Source organism: Schistocerca serialis, chromosome 5 (genome assembly GCF_023864345.2).
Source record: "Schistocerca serialis cubense isolate TAMUIC-IGC-003099 chromosome 5, iqSchSeri2.2, whole genome shotgun sequence".
NCBI lineage: Eukaryota > Metazoa > Arthropoda > Insecta > Orthoptera > Acrididae > Schistocerca > Schistocerca serialis.
The window spans coordinates 453,519,523-453,547,343 of record NC_064642.1 but is presented as its reverse complement, the minus strand read 5'-3'; the positions used below and the strand labels follow the sequence as shown (position 1 = coordinate 453,547,343).

General features: G+C 40.1%; 1 protein-coding gene across 3 annotated transcripts in view; it reads left to right on the top strand.

Annotated features, from left to right (window-relative positions):
• The window catches only part of LOC126481294 (rho GTPase-activating protein 19), a 137,204-nt gene that overhangs the window by 62,793 nt on the left and 46,590 nt on the right, over positions 1–27,821 (top strand). For all 3 annotated transcript variants that reach the window (XM_050104939.1, XM_050104940.1, XM_050104938.1), the window contains exons 4-6: positions 1,503–1,712; positions 10,300–10,514; positions 20,562–20,720. In XM_050104939.1, coding sequence (XP_049960896.1) covers positions 1,503–1,712; positions 10,300–10,514; positions 20,562–20,720 — 584 coding nt within the window. The remainder of the gene's footprint in view (positions 1–1,502; positions 1,713–10,299; positions 10,515–20,561; positions 20,721–27,821) is intronic.

Genomic DNA, 27,821 nt, shown 5'->3' with positions numbered 1-27,821 from the left:
AGCTTTCTCTAAGTCTACAAATGCTAGAAAAGCTGCAGATGTGTGTGCCAATTTCTCTCCCACACATTATAATTTGTCATTAACTATAATGATAGTGAGAAACTCTTTCTGGGCAATGTCTTGACATAACAGTATCAGTTCTTTGTGGAAAGTACTGCATTTGATTTAATGTCTGCACTTTTAAATGGTCGCTTCTGTTAGCGATCGACAAATTCCTCTGGCCCCACACAGGAAACTGCCGCCACATATCAAGTTGCAACAACTTGACAATGCTTTGCATGTCATGCAAAAATGGGGCAAGTATTAATGAACGAATTCTTAAAAAACATAGAAAATCCAACTTTATCTTAGAGTGAAAGTAACATTTCTGTATTAGAGATAGTGTGAATATTATTTCAGGACATTCCTATGTTTTGGAGTGTTACACTCATCTGTATGATGCAAACAACACAAATAAGAGGATACCAGAAAACACAGAGGCAAACACAAACAGTCTGATGTAAATTAGCTCTGCATCATTATTAGGCACTTAACAAAAGTCATGACATGCCAGATTTTTAATAGCCATGTGCAGTTATTATAATAAACATTCTCATAAAGATTGTCGCTTAGCAAGTGTTTCCAGTAGTAAGTGAAGCAGTAAGTGTACAACGAATGTTGAACATGACTGGAAAAAACTCAGTCTTTGGCACAAGCCCACATCCAGACCATTGGCCTGAATGCAGACTTAAAGTACACTTTGTTGAGATTGCAAGTTTTCCATAATGAATTCATGTATTTTAGGCAGTAGCTTAGCAATTCTGGCATTGCAGCAGCTGAACAATATTCGGCAATTGTTGCCCTTCCTCACTCTTCTAAACATTAAATCATCACAAGCATTCTTTGATAAAAATTAATTTATATACAGTGTTTATATCAGGAACAACACACACATCTAGGCTCCTGAATTTATTAAGATTCAAAAGTATATTATTCAAATGGTTTCAGCATACAAGCAAGTTTTCCAAATACTGAAGATCATGTCATGCTCGGAACTCTTTTTAGCAAACTACACACTCCTTGAAAACCTTTGGTAGTGGCAGTAGATGCATAACGAAGCGGAATGTCTTGCTTCTTTCACACAGTAGTCTGAATAGTTCCAATTGACCAGAGGAATTTACTTTTAAGATGCTCAAGACATTTCATGTAATTACTCTAAAAAAAAAGTATAAGCAATCACAAGGTTTATATGTACTTAAACTAAAATAGGATTTTTTTCCCCTTGTAACAGGCTACAGGCTGTTAATAGATAGTTTTGCACCATGGATGGAGACACTGGAAAAGGCAGCTCAGAGTGCAAATATGCGCCTTATTTGTGTTGTAACATGCTTTATTCTGTGTATTGTAAATGTTGGACATTATTAGACATGGTTTATTGTTTTTACATACAATTTTTAGAATAATTCCAAATTGAATCAGTTCTTTGTAATTTTTATGGCTTAACAAAAACTATGAAATTGCAGATATTATTCAAGAAGGTATATTTCGCCGAAGTGGAAAAATGACTCGTCAGAATGAGCTGAAGATGTTGATGAACCAGGGAGTGCCTCTAAAGTTGGGAGAAGGGAACTTCTCTGTGCATGACTGTGCTTCAGTATTGAAGAACTTCCTGGCAGAATTACCAGAGCCATTGTTAACTGATGCACATTTTCCAGCGTACTACCAAATATCAGGTACAGTCAGCTAAAATATGATTTGTTTAGTAGTTGTTCACTGTTTGAAAATAGGCCTTGCTACTATCTTTGGACACTTCCTCTCTCTGAAAGCTTATGTTACTTGTATTTGTTGTTACTAATGATTAATAATACCATGAAGAGTAAATCTTTGAATTAATCTATGTGTACTTCATTTTTGTAGTACGCAACCTGTGTGATATAATTTTTATCTGAGTTTGCCAGAAATTGTTGAGAATAGATTTTTCTTGCTGACTGAAATTATGAAATAATCAAAAATTCACTTTGCATGTTAATCACATATTTTTCTTAATTGTGTTGCGTTGATTATCTATTGGAATAAGTCCTTTATTTTGAAATAAATAGATTTTGTGATGCATCATCCAACAGTGATACAGAAGTTGACTCTCACAGCAACTGTTGCAGATGTTAAAAGGGTTACATGCTTTTTCAAGGCACCACCAGTTTTATACCTACCATAAAGCGTGAGTTATGGATGATTCCCATACTTTTACAATGAAAGAGCTGAGACACCACTATTATGGTTGTACTGAAGAAAAATTGAACAAACATATACATGTAGTATTTTTAGTTGTACAGTTGTACAAAATATTTTCTTACATTAGTATAATGTGTATTACAATGAAGGGAGGAGTAAAATTAACCACTTACCATATAGTTAAGCTGTTAAGCAGTCTCACAGACAAGATTGAAATTTTTGCAGAGCTTTCAGACAGATGCCTTTCCTTGAAACTAACTAACTAACTTAAAAAAAATGTACACGCACACTGCTGGTGGATGAGAAAGTTAATGACCACCATGTCTCAGACATGTTCGAGGTACATTATATTAGAAGACGGAGCAAATTCGGGAAGCGGTGACGCCAAAGCCAGCTTTGCACTTTCATCGTCCAATGTAACTGAACATTCTGTTGCTGAAATAAGACATTTGGAGTTGCGTAAAGGAGAAGCAGTGCATCAGACTCTGGAGACTTCCCTGGTGCTACATATGCTGTTGAGATGTGACCACTGTATTGGAGTAAACATCACACAGTTTAGTTAAAGTCATCCTAAAATGTCTCACTTCACATTTGTCCACTACGCCTAGCAGTAATGCTGGCTACTATATAGCAATCAACATGTTAGTGTCGTAACATACATGCATAGCTACAGGAAGGCAGTTGAAGCAACATTTGACTGCAGACATTCTGTTTTGTCACTAAGAATGCCAGTAATAACATACAAGGTCTGTTCAAAAAACTCCAGAACATTCATAATTTCATACTAACAGTGTGTTGGAGCAAAATGATGTTGGCATCCCTACACACGCTTGTATTTAATGTATAGCTGCCAGAAGTTTCATTGTTGTATGTCTGTTAATTACTGTTTAGTGCTGTATTGCATAGAATGTTGTCACACACAGTTTGCAAATTTTGAGATGGCAGAGTTAGATGAACAATGTGTGTGCATTAAATTTTGCATGAAACTCAAGAAAACTCTACACACACACATCAAATGATGCGAGAAACCTACTGTGATGAGTGCTTCAGCCACACTTCGAGCTATGAATGAATGGTTCACGTGGTTTAAAAATGGCCAGGTGAAAGTTAAAGATGACCCTTGTTCAGGACACCCTTTGATGTCTGCCGACAATGCTCATGTCAGCAACGTCAACGAAATTATGTGTACCAATCGAAGACTGACTGTCCGAGAGATTGCTGAAGAACGTAACACTTCAGTTAGATAATGTCATGAAATTCTAACACAGCAAGTTCATCCCATGGCTCATCAATTAAGAGCATGTGGATCGCACAAATGAGAATGAGATGTTCCCTAAGGGAATCTAAACTGGTGATGAGACGTGGGTCGATGGTTATGATCTCGAGACCAAGGTTCAATTTTCAAAGTGGGTCGGGAAAGGTTCTTAAGCACCAAAAAAACCTCATTAGGTCAGTCAAATGGCAAAACCAGACTGATAGTTTTCTTTGACTTGGAACAATTAGTTCATCAAGAATTCGTGCCACGGGGATAAACCGTTAATCAATGGTACTATCAGGATGTGTTGAGACGCTTGGGAGAAAATGTGAAGACACAATTCACGGCTCTTGCATCACAATAATGCACCGGTTCATCCCTGTTGGTGCGTAATTATTGCACAGAAAATGAAATCACTGTGCTGCCTCATCCTCCGTACTCTGCAGACCTGGCCACTGAGGACCTTTTTTGTTAATTTCCAAAGATGAAAAACCCGTTGAAAGAATGAAGATTTGCAGTGGTAGACGAGATGAAAGAAAATTCGCTGATTGCGCTTCACACGATCCAGCAAAAGGCGTACCAAGACCACTTCCAGAAGTGGTATCAGTGTTGGGAGCGGTGTATCAATTGTGGAGGAGAGTACAGAGGAGACCATGCCCAATAAGTAAAAGGTAAGCATGGAAAAATTTTGTGGACAAAGTTCTGGAACTTTATGAACAGAACTCGTACATGTGTTCATTTCAGTGAGAAGAATTTGGTACACATAGACAATGTAAGCTGCCACAAGTGTACTGCAGATCTTTCCTGCGTCTGTTGGCATATATTGGTCCACAACTGCAGCAGTGTCAAGCCAACAGTGTTGACGAATCTGCATATTCAAATATGGTCATGCAGACAATATGAGGGATGTACCATGCAGTGGTCACATTGTAGGGACAGTTGCGCATGAACGCGCGTGCAAGCCCACACACACCCACTCCAAAAATCGTCACATAGCAGGATGCATTGTACGCTGTGAGTCTCTGTATTACAAACCATGTTTCCTCAAGACTGACTGTGAGTGATTTTTCTGCTCATTTCGGTCATTGATATGCTGATATGGTACACATTGATGTCAGTGAGGTGTACTGGTACTTTATTATGTTTCCTCATTGGTTCTGCTGCACTGACATACTTTGGCAATCAGTGACTTTTTCTGATCATTCAAATTAATGCATCAATGGGCCTAAAACAGTGCCATCTCTGGTAGTCTTAATCAGTTACTATTGCTACATAGTCCTATTCATCCTTTGAGTTTTGACTCATTCACAGAATCCCTTCTGAGATGTTGTAATTTTCACAAACATTTCCGTGATTGATCTGTGTGTTCCTCCCAAGGAAATTGCTGCATTTTATGACAAACTACATGTTTGTTTCAAACAAATTATTTTTTGCAGCAAAAGAAATCTTTTGTTCATGCCATTTACTCAACATAATTATGCAATGATCCTATATGTGAGTAAGTATTTGCGCAGCCAAAAATCTAACTTGCTTGAAACAAAGTTGAAGGTAAATGTTGTAGGATAGTTCTTGTAGAATGTAAATACTTTATGATTAAAGGAGACCATTCACTGAAAAGAAAGAGCATTGAGTTATTGATAAGTACATAGGAAAGAAAGAAAACTTGCTAGCTTTTGGAAACATCCTTTGATGAACTAGAGTAAAACACACACATGCATACGCATGCGTGTGTGCCCTCCTCTGCCCCTATATCGTGGCAGCTACGCGCGTGCGTGCCTGCATGCGCGCACGTGCGTATGTGTACTCAACACTAGTGCCCACTTTAATCCTAAAGTATTTACAAATTAGATAAGCATTAAATGCTCCATCTTGATCCAGAGAAGTGCACACACTGCCAATTAAATCAAGTAGTATAAAAAGGAAGAACTTGGAAATGAGAATAAATTTTTAGTTTTGTTGCGTATAACAATAGGCAATAACTAAGGTCTGACTGACAACAAAAAATGTACACACTCTACAAGAAATAGTCTTCTGTTTATACTGCCTAGTCTCTCCTTCAATAATTATATAGTGGATCAAAAGAGGGTAAAATATTGGACTCATTGTGCAGGGCATTCGTACACTCGGATGTTGAACTTGATGTATTATTGTTTCAGTATCTTTGCTGGGCGTATAGGTTAGGATTTTCCATTTTTACTTGTATGGGAGGGAACACTCTGGGGATAATTTGAATGATTAATGAAAACCAACTCAGCATATGTTTGTTGTGTTATGGCCATTCTTCTTCTCCTTCCCCCTCTCTCCCCCTCCTTCCCCCTCTCCCCCTCCCTCCCCCTCTCCCACATCTCCCCCCTCTCCCACATCTCCCCCCTCTCTTCACCCCCTTTCCCCCCCTCTTTCCCCCCTCTTTCCCCCTCTTTCCCCCCTCTTTCCCCCCTCTTTCCCCCCTCTTTCCCCCCCTCTTTCCCCCCCTCTTTCCCCCCCTCTTTCCCCCCTCTTTCCCCCCTCTTTCCCCCCTCTTTCCCCCCTCTTTCCCCCCCTCGTTCCCCCCTCGTTCCCCCCTCGTTCCCCCCCTCGTTCCCCCCCTCGTTCCCCCCCTCGTTCCCCCCCTCGTTCCCCCCCTCGTTCCCCCTCTTTCCCCCTCTTTCCCCCTCTTTCCCCCTCTTTCCCCCCCTCTTTCACCCCCTCTTTCACCCCCTCTTTCCCCCCCTCTTTCCCCCCTTTCACCCCCTCTTTCCCCCCTCTTTCCCCCCCTCTTTTCCCCCCTCTTTCCCCCCTCTTTCCCCCCTCTTTCCACCCCTCTTCCCCCCCTCTTCCCCCCCTCTTCCCCTCTCTTTCCCCCCCTCTCTTTCCCCCCTCTCTTTCCCCCCTCTCTTTCCCCCCTCTCTTTCCCCCCTCTCTTTCCCCCCTCTCTTTCCCCCCTCTCTTTCCCCCCTCTCTTTCCCCCCTCTCTTTCCCCCCTCTCTTTCCCCCCTCTCTTTCCCCCCTCTCTCTTTCCCCCCTCTCTCTTTCCCCCCTCTCTCTTTCCCCCCTCTCTCTTTCCCCCCTCTCTCTTTCCCCCTCTCTCTTTCCCCCCTCTCTCTTTCCCCCCTCTCTCTTTCCCCCCTCTCTCTTTCCCCCCTCTCTCTTTCCCCCCTCTCTCTTTCCCCCCTCTCTCTTTCCCCCCTCTCTCTTTCCCCCCTCTCTCTTTCCCCCCCTCTCTCTTTCCCCCCTCTCTCTTTCCCCCCTCTCTCTTTCCCCCCTCTCTCTTTCCCCCCTCTCTCTTTCCCCCCTCTCTCTTTCCCCCCTCTCTCTTTCCCCCCTCTCTCTTTCCCCCCTCTCTCTTTCCCCCCTCTCTCTTTCCCCCCGCTCTCTTTCCCCCCGCTCTCTTTCCCCCCGCTCTCTTTCCCCCCGCTCTCTTTCCCCCCGCTCTCTTTCCCCCCGCTCTCTTTCCCCCCGCTCTCTTTCCCCCCGCTCTCTTTCCCCCCGCTCTCTTTCCCCCCGCTCTCTTTCCCCCCGCTCTCTTTCCCCCCGCTCTCTTTCCCCCCGCTCTCTTTCCCCCCGCTCTCTTTCCCCCCGCTCTCTTTCCCCCCGCTCTCTTTCCCCCCGCTCTCTTTCCCCCCGCTCTCTTCCCCCCCTCTCTCTTCCCCCCCTCTCTCTTCCCCCCCTCTCTTTTCCCCCCCTCTCTTTTCCCCCCCTCTCTTTTCCCCCCCTCTCTTTTCCCCCCCTCTCTTTTCCCCCCCTCTCTTTTCCCCCCCTCTCTTTTCCCCCCCTCTCTTTTCCCCCCCTCTCTTTTTCCCCCCCTCTCTTTTTCCCCCCCTCTCTTTTTCCCCCCTCTCTTTTTCCCCCCTCTCTTTTTCCCCCCTCTCTTTTTCCCCCCTCTCTTTTTCCCCCCTCTCTTTTCCCCCCCTCTCTTTTCCCCCCCCTCTCTTTTCCCCCTCTCTCTTTTCCCCCCCCCTCTCTTTTCCCCCCCTCTCTTTTCCCCCCCCCTCTCTTTTCCCCCCCCTCTCTTTTCCCCCCCTCTCTTTTCCCCCCCTCTCTTTCCCCCCCCTCTCTTTCCCCCCCCTCTCTTTTCCCCCCCTCTCTTTTCCCCCCCCTCTCTTTTCCCCCCCCTCTCTTTTCCCCCCCTCTCTTTTCCCCCCCTCTCTTTTCCCCCCTCTCTTTTCCCCCCTCTCTTTTCCCCCCCTCTCTTTTCCCCCCTCTCTTTTCCCCCCTCTCTTTTCCCCCCCTCTCTTTTCCCCCCTCTCTTTTTCCCCCCTCTCTCCCTCTCTCCCCCCCTCTCTCTCCCTCTCCCCCCACTCTTCTCCCCCCTCTCTCGCCTCCCCCCTCTCTCTCCCCCCTCTCTCACCTCCCCCTCTCTCTCCCCCCTCTCTCGCCTCCCCCTCTCTCTCCCCCCTCTCTCGCCTCCCCCTCTCTCTCCCCCCTCTCTCGCCTCCCCCTCTCTCCCCCCTCTCTCGCCTCCCCCTCTCTCTCCCCCCTCTCTCGCCTCCCCCTCTCTCTCCCCCCTCTCTCGCCTCCCCCTCTCTCTCCCCCCTCTCTCGCCTCCCCCTCTCTCTCCCCCCTCTCCTAAATGCAATGTAACATAGTGTACAGTTAAAAGGAAGTCACGCATGATCAAGGTCCGTGTCACTTTCCATTTTTAACCAGACATCACGTCTGAAAAAGGAAAGATAATAATAATACTATAAATGGGGAATTGTGTTGTTGTTTTGTGGAGCCTGATGGAGCATAGAGGTTTATCTCTCTCCTCTTGACGGTACACGAGATGGCTTGACTCGTAAGAAGACACTGGTCATTATTGAAGGGAATGCCACCACGCATCATGAGTGCGGTGACAGTAGAATATTCATAACTCAGGTTAAAAATTGCAGTATAATCTACAACAATAGTATCGATACTGGTAACTTCCTGAAGAATAGCAATATACACCCCAGTTCCATAAACAAAGTCCACAAGAGCATGGATCTTATGGCCGCAAGTCGTTTGGTTAATATGATTTTAGTGATGTTATTGGTTTGGCCCTGCTTCAGATAGTTGTAGCTGCATTATAGCTGAAGATGGCATTCCCATCTCCACTTCTAACCCCCTGGGCAATGTTTCGAGCATCGTGGGTAGGTCTACTTCCATCATTGTAGTTCCAGCAGTGACATTAGGTTTAGATTCCAAAGCGGTTGCAGATCCATTAATGGACGTGACCATTTCCTGTGGAGTAGAATTTATTTGTTCAGCTTTCTTTTGGTCCCTGGAACATGCAGTGCAAATTTTTTCAACTTGGGTTATAGAAATATTTAGTCTCCTTTTCTCTTTGCAATTCATGTCCTTGTTATGCCACTCTTTAGGTTGTGTTTCATCCCTGGAATGTCGAATGGAGCTTCTGGTGGTAAGTACAGTGTTGCCATTATTTACAACTGAAGTTATACTGCGTGTTTTGCCAGAAATTGCATTGAGGGTGCTTTCAGTGGGTCCAGGAGTGTCAACCACTTCTTTCACATCCTCCCTCGCTGTATTTTTTTCTGACCTGTGATTACGGTCTTCAATAGGGCTAAGTCCTCAATAGGGCTAAGTCCAACTGCCAGCACAGGCAGCAGAGCAACAGCAACAGCAATAGGGTTCGTGTTAGCTGGCACGCAAGTCATGCCAGGTAAAACATGGTGCAAGAATGCAGCAGCATAGCTTTTCATCTGCTGGGAGTAGTGACTGGCCCAGTTACACTGTGGAAGTTATAACTTTTTCGCATAATTCAGAATTTTTCAGTCTAATAAAAAGTGTTAAAATGAAATCCAGTTGGAAACAAATATCATCATCATCATGCGCCATCTTAAGTTCCTCAAGATCCTGTTTTTGAATGTCAGAAGCATGAGAACACTGAGCATGAGAAGCATGAGAACATCTGTTCAATGATGCACTGAATACAATCTCTCCAATTTAAGTTCCACATTACTTACAGAACATTGTTAGGGCAGCTATGAAATAATGACTCTCATGTTTTGTGTACACATAGCGGCCACGCCACTGGATGAGAAACTGCTGCTGCACATCTGCTCGTTACTATGGTTGCCTGCAGCTGATGGTTTTCAGGTTGGGTTAGATTAGATTAGATTAGTACTTGTTCCATAGATCATGAATACGACACTTCGTAATGATGTGGAACGTGTCAGGTTAATAAAAGGTGTCCATACAAGATATTACATTACACAAAATATTATATGACACTTAATAATTTTTTTGTGGGCGTTGAGGAAATTAACCCACTTACTATATCCAAAAATTTGTCTAATGAGTAGGAGTAGTTGCCATTAAGAAATTCTTTTAATTTTCTTTTAAATGGTATATGGCAATCTGTCAGACTTTTGATGCTATTAGGTAAGTGACCAAAGACTTCTGTGGCAGCCTAATTTACCCATTGTGAGCCAAAGTTAGATTAACAGGTTGCCAAGTAGTGCTAACCTGAAGAAGTTCTAAGAACAAAGCCAAACAAAAACAATAAATTAGTAGTAATACAGCTAAAGTGGTTTTCATTAATCATTAAAATTAGTGTCAACTCAGCTCTAGTGCTAAACATGATCAAGAAGAGTATGGGAGTAATTGACTAATTATCAGTGTTATAAGATCTAATAGGAATATTATAGACATTAGGTCATTTTGAGGACTGTGGCAACAATTTTACTGTGCCGTGCATATTTCAGGTGTTACATATTGCAACAGCAAGACAATGGAGCTCAAAATAGACATTTTTTAAACTGTTTATGATACTACAGATGTTATTATGTCAGCATGTGGTACATATTACAGTAACCTTGATTGAAGTTCATATTTATTATTTCAGTAATTAATGTTTATTTTTATTTTTATAGATTTATGTAAAGAGGTAGCATCAGGACGTGGAAATGAGAAACGTTTACTCAGAGCACTTCAGCTACTTCTTCTTCTGTTACCAGTTGAAAACCGTTTGCTTCTGAGAGATCTGCTGCAGCTACTGCATAAAACAGCTTGTCATGAGGCTAAAAATAAGATGTCGGCAGACAACCTTGCAACACTGTTCACACCACATCTTATCTGCCCAAGAAAGGTTGTGACATGGTGGTGATTTCACTTTACTGAGAGCATGCAACTAATATATGAAAGTTAATTAGCAGATGATGTAAGATAAATGAGCCATCTGCTTAATAAACATTAAATTCAAAGTAAAACCATGACTTATATTTATAGTGTTTCTATCTTTTGGTTATATTGTAATATCTCTCTAAATATTATCATTGTAAATGCAGATGATGATAGCTTATTGAGATTTGTCACCATTAATACAAAAAAATTTTTAGTCTGTATATGTAAGATAAGGAGACAACCACTTATCTATAGAGGACTGGTACGTGGCTTACAGAAACACGTAATAGAAGATAATTAACACTAGCTTTCAAACTCTTGCTCTTCTAGTCAGAGTACACACACATACACAAACACAACCAGCAGCTATTGAGTGTGCTGATTGTGTGTACTCTTACAAGAGAAAGAGCACGAACTTGAAAAGCTAGTGTTAAATGATTTCTATTATGTGTTTCTGTGTGCCACACCACAGACCTCTATAGGTTTGTGGTTCCATTTGACTTATATTACGTATTTTACCAACCAGGAATTTCCATTATTTTTATTCTGTGTAGATTACTGTGTGTGTGTGTGTGTGTGTGTGTGTGTGTGTGTGTGTGTGTGTGTGTGTGTGTGTGTGTGTGTGTGTCTTTAAATAAGATGACGTGTTGTTGTAAATAGTAATTGTTTATACCCTGTATATTAAAAATCTTTTTGTGTTTAGGAGGGAGGGGAGCTATTATGAGAACTGCAGCCAGGAAGTTTACAGTTATGTTTTTAAGTTTAATTTTGACTGGTAATGTCTAGATGGTTAGGTAATTATAGCACTCAAAACTTTCAGCTGAAAAGTGGAAATTAATACTGCTGCAAGAGTCCTTTTTAGTTAAACATGTTTAAGAAATATTTGCTCTTTAAAGTGTATTTGAGTTCTCAAATTCAGTTGTTTGTTGAAGTATGTTATGAAGTAATTGTATATATGTTGTGGGAAAATTAACAGTGAAGTTTTACATTGAAATGTAAAGAATTGTAGCAACAATAATGTGTAGTTATCACTCTAAGTACTATAAATTCCTTTGATGTCTGAAGAAATGCAATAAGCAGTGCTCTCCAAATATACATTTGATGAAGAAGAAGAAGTGGAACATTATCTCTAATGCAGAATTAGTGGGAGAGAGAAAGGAGTGTAAGGAGTGGGGTATTCAGCAATAAAATCTTTAGACACTTACTGAAGTCTGTGAAAAATCAAATATATTCTTCTAGCCTGAAGTGCTTCAGTTTGCAGAGGAAAGAACAGCAGAACCTACCTTGTACACAGTAATTAGTATAGTCTTTTCTTAAGTGCTTCTGTGAGGAGGAAGTAAAGACACTATCTATTTATCTGTTGAGCAGCGTTTATTAATTTTTTTTATGAGTGTTTGTGTATTAGATGACCTTAAATGTCATTTGAGGTGATTAACTGGGGTAGTAGTAGCCAGAGTGTGTAGTGGCAGTACCTAAACGGTATTTTCTATTGCCTGAGTTAGTAATATATTTAATGTATTGTTCACATCTGCATTATTATTTTCCCTTATTCAGACTGTGCTAGCCACTAAACGATGTTGTGGGCATTATTGGAAATAAACTTTATAGCATCTAAACAGTATTATGAAAAGGATAGTTGCTGCTCATCATTAGCGGAGATGCTGAGTCGGAGATAGGCACAACAGAAAGATTGTCAGAAAGTGAACTTTCGACAACAAGGCCTTAGTTGAAAATGGACACCCCCCCCCCCACACACACACACAATAACCACAGTATCTGGCAGCTGAAGCAAGACTTAAAATATCTAGTATTGTATAATGGAACACAGGTAAAAGATGGGTACGGGCGTGCCTCTAGTGAAGAGATGCACGAGGAAGTGAGACCTGTTGGAACCTGTATTGACCATAGCCAACAGGTTTCAGACTGCTGCAGTGGACTGAGGTGGCACTCAAGTACCTGCAACACTAGATGTATCACCTATGATGCCCCTAGTCTTGTCTTCAAAATCTTAATGTCCCTACTCTTTGTGATACAGCTGATATGAGTGGTTCATACTCATCTGCAGGTGAATGGGGAACAATGGCAGGTTCACAGTTTTTGATGAAAGGTGAAAGTGGTTGCCAGCTTCGTGTCTGTCCCTTTATGCCTCAAAATCAGACACAAGGTCTTGCTCATTGCTAAGACTACATATTTGCCAGTACAGAATCCATGGTCTGTCTGGACTGCAGCTGAACTCCATAAAGGTTCAGACAATCGCATTGAGTGTGTGGTGGTCATTGGGAACTCCAGTGTTAGGTGGTTTATGGAGTCTACTCAGGTTACAAAGAAAGGTCAGTGTCCACTCCATATGCTTGCCACAAAGTCTCGGCCCAGATGTGGAGGCAGCTCTGCAAGCAGCTCTTAAGTGCACTGGTTGTAGCGAATTGTAAACTGAAAGGAATGATCTCTGCTGCCTACACATAACCCGTTGATTTGCTGAAGACTGGATTTTTGCAGCAATGTTTCCTGGACCTATTGGAATGCTCTGGTTTCAAGCTAAATGCAAGGATTGCAGTTCCACTCGCAATCACTTTCCCAGAAGAGCAAACTCAATTCCAGTGTGCTAAGTCTTTTGCATGGCTTGCTGAACTATACAGGGGGTGACCATGCACTGTCACTTTCAAGTCCAAATCCTGACACAGCTAAGATTCCTCAAACCTTCTATTAATACGGACAAACTTATAAAAAACAATGAAATATCTAACAAATAGATAATTGGAATGAGAATGGAATATTTAAATCAGATCTTGTAGAATAATTACATTGCCTAACCCAAGTTGTTTAGAACTCGACCAAAGGTTTATTTCAAATAAGTACATAAATGGTAGTCACACATAAAATTCGTAAGTCAGGTGAATAATGTTTAAACTAGTAGTGCAAATACTAGTTATGTAGTGCAAGCAGGGAATTTACAAATGGTAGCCTGTGCAAAATAAGCACTTATTGTCGTACATTTGTTACATATTCATACTGTATTTTAAGCACTATAAGACACACTTTTTTCTTCAAAAAATTGCCTCCAAAATTCAAGTGCATCTTATCCTCGACATTAATATAAAAAATCCAGTGTTTGATTTAAGATTCCTGCCAGTCTTAAAAATGGCCATATATTCGATGCCAGGGGGAAACCTGTCTCTATCGGGTAACATTGGATTCAACTGGCAGCAGCTGTGCACTGATACGAAAAATGAGAGTTGCGAGGATCCACAGACTTGCTAACACTGTTTACCTCCTGCTCTGCCATCAAAAACCCATAACACTGTCTAACCTATGATGCATCATTACAGTCTACAGTGCCAGTGAACTTGAATTGAAAGCGATTTATGTGATTGGTGACAGTAAAATATTTCTGTTAGTAGCTAGTTTTGTAATGTATAAAAATAAAAGGTATTCATATTATGTGGGCTATAAACTGAAAGTAATAGCATATGCAAAAGGACATGGAAACAGAGCAGCTGAGCGGCTTTTCAGCCCTCCACCCAACAGAAAAAACCATTTGCGATTGCGCAGGCTTACTATGAAGAACTGAAAAAGTTGAGCAAGACTAAATATGTAAATATAGTACCGAATGCAAAAATGGCCAAAACTAGATGATGACATATTGAAATGGAGTCAAGGACACCATAACAATGGCATTGGAGTAAATACAAAAATTATTCAAATGCAGGTTCATGAAGCATCATGGACTTGGCACACGAACGAAAACCAAAATCTCTCAGAAAATGCCACAAGAGTATGAAGAGAGAATACTATCTTTCCATCACTTTATTATTCAACATTGAAAGAAAACCAGTGTGGAACTAAGCGAAATAGCGAACGTGGATGAAACTCCTTCCACATTTGATATGCTGAGTAACAGAACTATTGCCATGAAAGGTGCTAAAACTGTAACTAGAAAAACAAGTGGACATGAAAAAATGCACTACACTGTTTTCCTTTCATGTCATGCTGATGGAACTAAACTTAATCCAATGATCATTTTAAAGTGCTAAACAGTGCCAGAACCTTCTGAAATATACCAAGGTGGTAGTGTTTGCATACATGACAAGGGTTGGATGGATGAAGCTGGTGTGAAATTATGGATTAACAGAGTGGGAGAGAAGGAATGGTGCTTTCTTAAAGAAGAGTTATCTTCTGGTGCTACATCAGCTTAGTACACATTTGAAAAATTCTATGAAAGAGTAATTGAGACTGGGAAATACAGATTTTGCTGTTATTCCGAGAGGACTTACTTCACAATTGCAGCCTCTTGATGTCTCGATAAATAAACCGTTTAAAGTGTATGTGAGGGAGTAATGGAACAAATGGATCATGGATGAAGCCCAACATGAATTCACCCCAAACGGAGCTTTTAAACAACCTGCACTCAAACAAGTGTCAATGGATAAGAGTCATAGTCTAGGGTGAGGTAAGACGTTATTGTTAAGTTTTTCGAAAATTGCGGCATAAGTAACGCTGTAGATTCCAGTGAAAAACATCTTATATATAAAGAGGACAGTGATGATGAAGAAGAAGAAGAAGAAGAAGAAGTTCAGATGATGATTTTCAAGGATTTTAAACATCAATTAGGTTTTGTAAACTAAGAATTTTTTTAGCCTGGCTGTGCAAACTAATAATAAAAATGGTAAAAGTGTTCTTTTTTTAAAAATTGCCTAAAAATGAAGGTGCAGTTCACAGTTGGTAGTGTCTAATAAGCTGTAAAGTACGGTACATCATTTGAACAGTTGTCTTATCGAAATGATCAGTAGTGAGTTGATTCATAGGATATGTGTATGTGATTAGTGTTAATGTTAATGAACACATTATTTTTTAGTCCCACCCATGTAACTACACTTAAAAACAACTAGTTTTCAAATAAAAATTTGTCCATTGAGTCGTATACAGGTTCCAGAGTCCCTGGGCCTCATTACAGAGTTATAGCATTTTGTTTGGTCTCGTGCCCCAATTATATTTGTTTCCGTATTTCACTGAAAATGGTGCACAACAGTGCAGATGTTGACAGTATGTGCGTCTAGTTTGTATTCGCTCACAGTACGTGCTATTGTCAACAGTAGTATACATTTTACTCTCTGCCTTCAAGCTTGCTTTAAGTACTGCACTTTTCTCTCGTGGGTTTGTTTTCATGGCAATATTAGTTGTAAATTAACAGTGTTACACAGCTCTATGGATAGGTTTACTGATGAAAAGTTGGTTGTTAATTACTTTGTGTATGGTTTCATGTAATGTTACCGAAGAACAGCACAACAACAGTATTCTGAGCTTTTCTTGCAGTGATGGCAACCCCGTTCACAGTACAATAGACACGAAGCACCCAACATAAGTGCAAAGAGGAACTAGTCCATTATGGCCAATAGGAGACGCTGATTCCAGTCATGTGATTTCCATTCCAGTCATGTGATTTCCATTCCAGTCATGTGATTTCCATTCCAGTCATGTGATTTCCATTCCAGTCATGGCAAGACGTTCCCATGCTGAGCAGCTGTTAGCATTAGTTTGTCATAATAATATTGCATAGGGCTAATACAGGGCTATTACAAATGATTGAAGCGATTTCATAAATTCACTGTAGCTCCATTCATTGACATATGGTCACGACACACTACAGATACGTAGAAAAACTCATAAAGTTTTGTTCGGCTGAAGCCGCACTTCAGGTTTCTGCCACCAGAGCGCTCGAGAGCGCAGTGAGACAAAATGGCGACAGGAGCCGAGAAAGCGTATGTCATGCTTGAAATGCACTCACATTAGTCAGTCATAACAGTGCAACGACACTTCAGGACGAAGTTCAACAAAGATCCACCAACTGCTAACTCCATTCGGCGATGGGATGCGCAGTTTAAAGCTTCTGGATGCCTCTGTAAGGGGAAATCAACGGGTCGGACTGCAGTGAGCGAAGAAACTGTTGAATGCGTGTGGGCAAGTTTCACGCGTAGCCCGCGGAAGTCGACGAATAAAGCAAGCAGGGAGCTGTTTTCATCTTTCAACAGGATGATGCTCCACCGCACTTCCATCATGATGTTCGGCACTTCTTAAATAGGAGATTGGAAAACCGATGGATCGGTCGTGGTGGAGATCATGATCAGCAATTCATTTCATGGCCTCCACGCTCTCCCGACTTAACCCCATGCGATTTCTTTCTGTGGGGTTATGTGAAAGATTCAGTGTTTAAACCTCCTCTACCAAGAAACGTGCCAGAACTGCGAGCTCGCATCAACGATGCTTTCGAACTCATTGATGGGGACATGCTGCGCCGAGTGTGGGAGGAACTTGATTATCGGCTTGATGTCTGCCGAATCACTAAAGGGGCACATATCAAACATTTGGGAATGCCTCAAAAAACTTTTTGAGTTTTTGTATGTGTGTGCAAAGCATTGTGAAAATATCTCAAATAATAAAGTTATTGTAGAGCTGTGAAATCGCTTCAATCATTTGTAATAACCCTGTATTAATAATTATTACTATGAGGACACAGTTACTTACCTGCTGACTAAGTTTTCATTAAAGAAACTTCTATAAGAAAGGCCAACAAATGTAATACAAGAGGAATATAGAGAGGTGTACTGGTAGGTCGGTGAAGTAAGAAACCATGATAAAGATTGGAGAGTGATAAGACGTGAAATCTCGATCTGAAGGCCTGCAAAATTTAGATCGTGTAAGTTAAATTAAACAAATTTTCATTTACAAGTACAAAGCTGTGGGAAACAATCATATTGACATGGAGGCAGCTGCATTCTGCAGGTCACAGCAAGATGTAAATGATGCAAAACAATTGATGAATAAAACAGTGGAAAATCCAAGATTGAATGTAACGTTGTTATGAAAAGGATAATTGCTACTCACCATATAATGGAGGTGCTGAGTTGCAGATAGGCACAAGAAGAAGACTGTCATAAAATGAGCTTTTGGCCAACAGAGCCTTTGTCTCGCGCACACACACACACACACACACACACACACACACACACACACACACACACACACACTCTGTCTGTCTGACAGACAGACAGTGAGTGAGTGAGTGAGTGAGTGAGTGTGTGTATTTTTGGCGAAGGCCTTGTTGGCCTAAAGCTCACTTTCTGACAGTCTTTTTTTGTTGTGCCTATTTGTGACTCGACACCTCCGCTGTTTGGTGAGTAGCAACTATCCTTTTCATATTCATTGTGAATAAGTATTCATAGTTTAAATAATAAATCATCTAGAATGCTGGTGTTCTTGTTTACTTCTTGTACAGAATTATAGAACTGCTGTTCATTCTCCTGGCTCAGTGCAGTTTCTGTTTCATAACTAATTTATCTATGATTTTTACAGAAATATGGCTCAGTGGGTTACGTTCCAGGCTACAAAACTAAAAGTTTGGGGTTCAATCCCCTGTTGGTCCTACAATTTTATCTGTTACTTATCACTTCTTCCACCCCTAACAATGACATAAATTCCAATTCAAGTTGCACTATGTTTCGGAGTGCATGATGAAATGTAAGTCCGACTCCAACTGGCTATATTAGGCAGTTCATACGTGGGAGAACATAAAGGGCACACCACTATGCCTAGTAGAGCACTACAGTGTTAAGGTCAACCTTCAGGTTGAGCTTTACTTGCTTTACAAGTGCAACATGAAAATATTAATGGGCGGATGACCTTAGCAGTTACATTACTTACAGAGTCCAATTCAACTGTCTCTGCACCTGTTGGTACCTTCTCCCTTCCCATACTAATGTGCATGAATACGCTAATTAAGGCGCCAAAGGTGAGTATGCAGCTGACAAAAACTCTTAATCTGCAGCACCTTCCTTAGGTTGTTAATACTATTGGTTGTGGGTGTCTGCTTGATATAATTATGTAATTCGCTCATGTTTATGATGCTACAAAATGAGCAAACCAAGCACGAACTTGGTGGTTACTAATGACTAGCATTGACAAACATTTAATGTAAAGTCTCGTAATACTTTTATGAAATGCTGCTGAACATCCTGGGTCATTCGAAAATATTTTAGGATTAACTCTGAGTAAGCTTTCCGTTAGAATAGGAACAGTTTTTTGGTCCACTATGTGTGTTCATAATATTGCAGCACACTGGCAATGTTTCTGATTGAGAAAGTGCCAAGAGACAGTGGAAATACTTTTTCCAACTATCTACACAAACTGCAGTAATTGCTTATCATCCACGATTTAAAAATAAATAGTTCACCTGCATTGCTACCTGTGACCAAGGGAGGCCTACGACAGACCACATACATATATAAAAAAAAAAAGAAAGAATTAGGCCACTAGTTTCAAATGATAATGCATCATAAAAAGATAATTTTATTTTAAACGTGATGTGCGTGGAGGAGCTAAGATTGAATTACAACTAATTTTGCAAAAAGATTACAGCAGAATTGATGATTTCTCAGTTTTTGATGAAGGTATTGTGATTTGAAAGTCTTGTACCGCTGTCCTGAAATAAAGAAAATTTCAGGAAATGTATCATACTGATATCCTCTTTACATGAGTAAAACATATTTTCTCTAGTGCGTCGTAATGACAAATCTTTGAAAATGAAATAAACTTTCTGGTGAGATGTTTGAAAAAGAGAGTTGTTTTGAAAACTCATTTAAAAGCAACATAAAGTACATCTAATAAATGGCAAAGAATTGGAACAATAAATCTCATTTGATTTCAAATTTATTTAATTTTCACAATGTCTTACATTCACAGATGGCATGTAAGTGAATAATGTTTTCAGTAAATATTTTTATTCGTTATTCGTGAGTAACGAATATTGATTTTGAACCTGTATGTGTCAGTCATCATTTGAAGAAATGTTGTCCAACTCTGGTGGTGAACAAAATGCATTGCACACTGCAAATGCATGGCCGATGTGGAAGTTACTGTGAGCCCGTGATATTCACGTGGTTGTGGGGAAGTATGTGACATCCGCATGGCTGCATCCAAATGCTCACTCGCTTATGTTGTTAGGCAAGGAAGCATCAGTCATATTCGTCAAGTTCCGCCAACATTCTCGAAGTGTATTTGTGCTCTCTCAAACAGCAGGCATGTGCAGACCATGTGGATAAACCACATGTTTGCAGGGCTCTATTTCCTTGACTTGTGGAAAGCACTCAATACAGGTTTACTCTGTCACCCGATGAGCCAAATGCAGGTGTACAGGATATCAGACTAGCTTTGTAGTTGGATTGAAGAGTTTGTTGCAAACAGAACACAGTACGCCATTCTTAACTGATAGAAATCTTCAGATACAAAAATGGGAAAGACAGAGGCCAGACCGATTCATTGCAGGAATCCTCAATAAGTATAGTCCACCTGTGAGAGAACTTACAAAACTCATTCAACTGGCACTTGAATATTGTTGCCGAGTACATTGCCCTTACCAGGTAAAATTAATAGAGAGAATAAAGAAGCTTTATTCAAATAGAGTATTGCTTTTCATTTCTGGTTTGCTTAGTAAGTCCAGTGCCAGTTGCGACAAGAGAGGTGTCGTACAGTGTGGAGAAGTTTGTCACAATTCCGAGAGTGCACATTCCTGAAAGAGTTGCCCAGTCTTTTGCTTTCTCCCACAAAAAGATTATGAGGATAAAATACAGGAGATTGAAGCTCATGCGGAGGATTAACAAAAGTCATTCTTTCTGCATGCTACTCATGCCTGGTGTTGGAACTGAGGAAGTGACGATGGTACATGATGACTTTCTCTACATTCCATAAGATGCTTTGGAGAATATCGATGCGTATGTAGATACTCCAAGGAATAATTTTTGAAAATGTAATATATTGTGTGTGTGTGTGTGTGTGTGTGTGTGTGTGTGTGTGTGTGTGTGTGTGTGTGTTATTGAACATTCTTGTTTATAAATCACTGTACACAAAACTCAAAATAATAATAATAATAATAATGGATTAAGGCTAATGTAAGACAATCATGTAAATGATCAGCCTGTTGTCATTGTGAAAATATCTAACTCCATGTTGTTTGTTATTATAGCTGACACCAGAAGCTTTGCATGACAATTCTCAGAAAATGTGTGGTGTAATTGCTTTCATGATCAAGCAGGAAAAGAACTTGTTCAATATTCCACCAAAATTGGCTACAGATGTTCGTGCTTTCTGGATTGAGCATAATAAATCAAGAATAACACCGAAGGTTCGACAAATATCATTTTCCTTAATCTTTTTTCACAGTTGTATCAAAGTGCTCCAATGTCTGAATGAACAAATTTTGTACATAAGTTATCAAAAACTTTTATTATTACTGTTTCAGTTTATTATTTTAGTAAATATGTACTAAAGAAGAGAACTCAAGGCCGGCTGGAATGGCCGAGCGGTTCTAGGCGCTACAGTCTGGAACCGCGCGACCCCTACGGTCGCAGGTTCGAATCCTGCCTCGGGCATGGATGTGTGTGATGTCCTTAGGTTAGTTAGGTTTAAGTAGTTCTAAGTTGTAGGGAACTGATGACCTCAGAAGTTAAGTCCCATAGTGCTCAGAGCCATTTGAACCATTTTTCGAGAACTCAAGGCTCTCAACTTTTGGGAGTTATGTACATTATTTCTGTTGGCTTATTAAGTTCAGTAGAGAATTGATTGTCTAAATAGGATTAGCTGGAATTGTGGTTAAGTGAAAATGTTCCAGTCAGCAAATTCAAATTTGTGCACATCCTTTTTTGGAGTTCCATTGATGCAGCATTTATTGATTTCTGGAAAGCATTTGACTCAGTACCACACCTACACTTTTGAATGTTGGGCTCCATAAGGTTCCCTTTCTGTGCAGCGGCCATGGAATATAAAATTATAAAGAATGTAGCAACCAGTCGCGGAAACGTAATTTATCTATCTTGTTGCAAGTATATTTCGACTGATATCAGCCATCATTGGTACATTATTCTAAATGATACATGCCATAAGTAGAAGTACTGTCTTTGGCTTCATGATAGAAATCTTCCAAGGACAGTACTTCTACTTATGGCATGTATCGGTTAGAAAAATGCACTGATGATGACTGATATCAGTCAAAATTGATTTGTAACAAGATAAATAAATTATGTTTCTGCGACTGGTTGCTACATTCTTTATAATTTTACACCTACGCTTGTAAAAATTTTGATCATATGGTGTATCAACTGAAATCTGTGACTGGATTGACTACTTTATGGCAGAGAGGTCGCAGTGTGTTACCTTGGATGGAGAGTCATCATTAGATGTAAAAGTAACTTCAGGTGTGCCCCAGGGAAGCGTGTTGGGACTCTTGTTCATGTTGTATATTAATGACTTTGCAGATAATATTAATAGTAACCTCAGGCTGTTTGCAGATGATGCAGTTGTCTGTAATGAAGTGCTGAATCAATGAGACTGCATAAATATTCAGTCAGATCTTTATAAGATTTCAAAGTGGTGCAGAGATTGGCAACTTGCTCTAAATGTTTAGAAATGTAAAATTGTGCATGTCGCAAAAAAATATTCTATGGCTATAATACCAGTGAGTCAGTTGGAATCAGCCAACTTGTACAAATATCTGGATGTAACCCTTTGTAGGGAGATGAAACGGAATAACAACATAGGCTTGGTCATGGGTAAGGCAGGTGGTAGCCTTGGTTGATTACTAGAATATTGAGGAAGTGCACTCAATCTCCAAAGGAATTTACTTAAAAATCAGTTGTGCATCTCATTCTAGAATATCACTCAAGTGTGTGAGACCTGTACCAAATAGGACTAACAGGGGATATTGAACATATACAGAAAAGGGCAGCACGAATGGTGACAGGCTTGTCTGACACATGGGAGAGTGTTGCAGTGATGCTGAATAAACTGAACTGGTAGTCTCTTGAAAATACACGTAAACTCTCCTGAGAAAGTCTGCTAATGCAGTTTCAAGGAGCAGTTTTAAATGTTGGCTCCATGAACCTACTACAACCTCATACATATCATGAGAACAATATTAGAATACCTACAGCATACACAGAGGCATTCAATCAATCATTCTTCCTTTGTGCCATATACAAACAGAACGAGAAGAAACCGTAATGACTGGTACTATGGGATGTTTTGCAGTGTTAATATAGATGCAGTTGTTGGCAAAAGACTGGACAATTTGGCAGTTTCTGCCTATCGACCTATAGCAACCTGTAGTGACTGGTGGAGGTGAAGTGCTGGCTGCTGCAGAAGCTGCATACGAAGCATGGTCAGCAGCAGACGGAAAAGGAAAAGCATGCATGATTTTTATCCATCAGTCCCATTGAGCTGAAACAAGTAGGGAACTGCGTATCACATCAGGTGTGGCTTAAATCTAGGAGTCCAAAGGACTTGCTTGCGAAGCAACACCACTCAAATGCCTCACTCTTTACAAAATGCAACATAGCTATGATGTGACACAATATAGCACTGAATTCTTCAGTGTTCTTGACAAGTTACAAGCAAAGGGTGATCAGTTGTCAATAATTCTGCACTACAATCTTCAAGATGTCTACACCTTTTGAAGCCCATGACAGTCTACCAGATGTCGAGATTTTAAAAGTAAAAATGTTGGAAGAAAAACGCAAAAATTCAGAAAGGCAGTGAAAATGAGTGTGCCATAATGTTTATTAAAGTGGATCAATGTTTCATGAACAAGTCAAGAAGTGCTATGAGTGACAGTGACACATTGGAACAAAAATCAAAATTAAAACAAGAAAGGAAAAAATCATCATACAAATGCAGCTTTTGTAATTAGAGGGGACACAAAGAAGATAAGAGTTTTTCAAGAAGAAACTAAGTGTGCAAGTTGCAAAGACTCAAACTCAGTGTTGTTCCTCTGTGAATGAGCCCTCTCTCTAGTTTGGTGGTTTCAATATTAGTTAGTGCATAGTCAGTGGTTGCACATCACACATGTGCAATTATCGAAAATTCACACAACAGAAACGCAGGCGAATTTAATGCTTGCAGACAAATGCCACGCCAGTAATAGCTGAAGGTAACATATGTATCATAAGCGAAGGTAGTGGCACCAACTGCATAATGCTGAAAAACTCTTTATATGTGCCAGAACTCTGAACCAATCACATTTCATTGGCAAAGATTCTACTAGCCATCTTGTAAACTGTTGTGACCTGTGCTTTCTTCCAACTACTGGGCACAGTTTTCTGTACGAGCAATCTATGGTAGATTATAGACTGAAGAGGGGCTATCTCAGCTGAAATACTGGTTTAGAATATATAGAGTTTTGATCGGGTGGAGCTTTGTTTAGATTTAATGATTTCATCTGGTTTTCAACACTGCTGACACTAATACTGATTTCAGTCATCTTTTCAATGGTAGGAGAATGAAACTGGGGCAGTTCTCCTGGGTTTCCCTTTGTAAAGGAGCATTTGAAAATGGAGTTAAGTATTTCAGCGTTTGCTTTACTACCCTCAATTTCAGTTCCTGTCTCATTTGCGACATACTGGACACTAACTTTGGTGCCAATAACAGTCTGTACACATGACCAGAATTTCTTTATTTCTTTGGCCTTTGGGGGAGATCATTTGACAATATTGTGCTACAGTATTCATTAAAGGGTTCACCATTGCTCTCTTTACAGGGAAATGTGTTTCATTCAACATCTCTCTCTCTCTCTAGCCATATGCATTATTTTTATGTCAAATATGCAGTTATCACTGTTTCTTGAGAAGTGTCTTTACAGTGACTGTATACTATCGAAGTTCCCTCCCTTTATGAACTGCTCTACTGGGCTTATCTATCCACTGCATGGTCAACTGTCCTCTTAAACTGGAGCCATAATTCCTCCACATGCTCCTGCAATGTGCTAAAGGTTTCATGTTCCTCATTCAGATACGATGCTACTGATTTTTTATATAGTTTACTGAAAATATTTATCTTTCTGCTTGTTTTAGTTGCTTGTTGTACTTTGGTAATCATTGTTGTTACAACCACATCATGGTCACTTAGTACCAATTTCACTGTGGACATCCTCAAAGAGATCAGGTCTGTCATTAGATCTAATATATTTCCATCATGAATGGGGTTCTGAACTATCTGTTCTAGATAGTTTCCAGAGAAGACATTTAGTACTGTTTCATAGCATATCTTATCATGCCCAGCACTAACAAAAATGTAATTTTCTCAGTTAATTGGATGATTAAATTCTTCATCTATGATTACAAAACAATTGGAGAACTTACGTACAAGTGAATTGAGATTCTCTCTCTAAGTTTTTGATTACATCAGGATATGAGTCTGGTGTACAGTAGAAGGATCTAATTACCAATTTATGCCCACCCTTGATACTGTGGATACAAAGATTGTCTGATGGATTTCCATCATTCTGATTCATACATTTGGTCAAAAGGACGTTGTACTGGGAAAAAAAGGTGTGATTGGTGCTGAAGGGATTTTTGTTGGCTATTCATACTGTGCATAGGTATCAAGAGATAACAGGATTCCATGTTGAAATGTGATGTCCTTCGATCAGTTTCTAGCCCAAACAAGCTGATAAGAAATTTAATGAAGCTGAATGACATCACCACCAAAGACAAGGCATCAGCGTTAATTCCATTGGAGGAGATTTCAATAATGATACAAACACTGAATCAGAGACATCATCAGGCAATGAACCTCTGAAGGAGACTGACTTCCAATCAATACAGGCCAAGAATTCATTCCCTACAATGACTTGTTAAATTGTGAAGACAATAATTCTTCAAGCATCACACCTGCTCAAGAGTTTGTGCCAAAGACTTATCTGATATTTCCATCATGATACTGACTTCATTGCAAATGCGACAAAGGTCAGTGACAGTGATGCATTGTGTGGACCAGATCATCGAGAGTGTTATGAAGCTATATATGATTATATCAGGTCGTTATTGAAACGTGATCTCTGGGGCCATTGTAGACAAATCAACAAATTAAAGGGTAATTGACTGTAGGACTGTTTTGAGGAATAAATTCAGAAGTGATATATCTTCACTGAGAAGATAACCGAGAATGGTTGCATGAGTATTCAATCATTGGCCTGGAGTTGACTTTGTGAAAATATTTGCAATAATTGACAAATCATTTAGGCTACCCAAGGCTCTGTTAGTCAAATCTGAATTGCTTGTCTTGCAGCTGGAAATCACCACTGCATTTCACAGTGGTGTAATTAACACAGTAAAAATTCACTGGTCATATTCTTGGTCTAAAGATGAAAGATGAAGAGAAAGATAATCATATAGTCAAGAAGGCAAATGACATGCTCCAAACACCGAAATTCTGTGATAAAGTTCACAAACTTAGAAGAGCCATTTTAAGTTGAATGCAACCTTAAAATCAATTATATTGCAGTCTACAGATTCAAATCTGTGTGTTTATAAACAACGTAAGAAACTTCCAGTTTTCCTACTCATTTATGTAGGTGACACTACAATTGCTTCAGCAGACAAAGAAAGGACAAAGCAAATCAAGAATGGTTTACTGATGAGATTTCACATCGAGGCTCGTGGTGCTGTAAGATGTTATCTGGCCATTGAATTAAATCAATCTATTGACGTAATTACATTATATCAGAGTGGTTATATCAGAGAAGTTTTTACATGACTGAATGCAAGCCAGTAAGGAGTCCATTGCCAGTTCGGAGCAAGTTGGATACAACAGCTATGAACACAGAAGGTCGTATTCATTGTTCAGTCTGAGAACTTATTGTATTATTGATGTACATTGTTTTCAGTACTTGACCTGTCATACACTGTACAGTCAATAAGCTAAGCCAGTACAATAACAGTCATAATTCTGTTCACTGGCAAGAGGCTAAGACAAGAAACTGACAAACTTCAAGGAGAAGGAAGGACATCGTCTCAAAAGGTGGTTACGTTACATTTTATCGGAAAGTTGAGTGCAGCTGTGTGTTCATGCATCAGTTATTGTGAGAAGCTCATATTTGTTGAGTTGTTACAGAAACAGGGGAGTTTGCATTAAAACAAAAATTTACATTGTCGAGTGTTACATAAAAACACATTGTCGAGAGTTACATAAAGACACACTTCATCAAGAAATGTAAAGGAATGTTTCAAGCAAAGTCTCCTGCTAGGAAATTCCCCGTGACCAACACTATTTGAGATCTGTAAAAGAAATGGACACTGTGATAAGATGCGTTGTCCATTACAAGAATGCTGGAGGGCTCTAATTTGGGCAGAACATCTCTAAACTACTTAAGAAGTACTTCACCATTAATTTCTTTGTGATAGTCTCCTGTTTTCTTAGATTCAAAAATTAAATCACCACCTTCCACAAAACCACAGTTGTTACCTATATGCACAATAATTCATTTTCCCGTCGGGTTTTTTATCATTTGTAACAGACCTGCAACAAAAGATTGCCTCTTATCAGTAACTGTTTCCAGCCCATACTTTTTGTCTGACATGTCCCACATTAACGCAAGTCTCATCAAGGTAATAAATATTGTTTCTCACATCTAAATTCATGAATCTCATGAAGATAATGCCTCCTCCACAAAGAAATATCATCTCTGTCTGGTACTATACTATTCTTTCCCCCCCCCCCAAACTGGGAACCAATGCCTCGCATTAGTTTTTAAAAAGTTGTCCTTTTAAAACTGGGCAAGTCATCATTGTCATTCACCAGTTTACGTGCCTTATCTATTGTGGGTGCTTCGTGCCTAGTTTCTGAGGAAAAATACGTGCACCTTTGATTGCACAGCACTTTTCACAAAATCATCACTCTTTTGCAAGACATATGATTGATGTTTCCACATCTTCCCTGGTGTGGAAAGTTTGCCGGTATTCTGGTTTTCTTTCGACACACTCAGAACACTTGACACAGAGATACCAGTAAATTCAGAAGTCACTTCTGCAATCTGCCATATCACTAGCGACAGATACTTGTCTGTAAATTGTTAAAAACATTCAGAACAATCTGTTTCTCACCACTTTTTAATCGTGTTCCATGCACGTTTCACGACGGAGGCAGAAACAGCCTTGGTCATTTTCACACTATGTATTAACAGCATGACAATCAGTGCACAACAGTACACACACTGCGACTGTACACGATTTTGGAAATACAAAATACATAGCTAGTGCATGACTAAGAAAAACGTAGATGGTTGTTAATACAGTAGATGATGATAAATTATCTTTTACAGTAACACAGCAGTAAGATATATATAATAAGGACCTACTTTCAGGAGCGTAACAACACTGGTGTATGTGTGCTACGGCTGCTGACCAATCAGCGCATTTTTGTTTGTTTACATCAGGTTTATCTTTGTGATGAACGG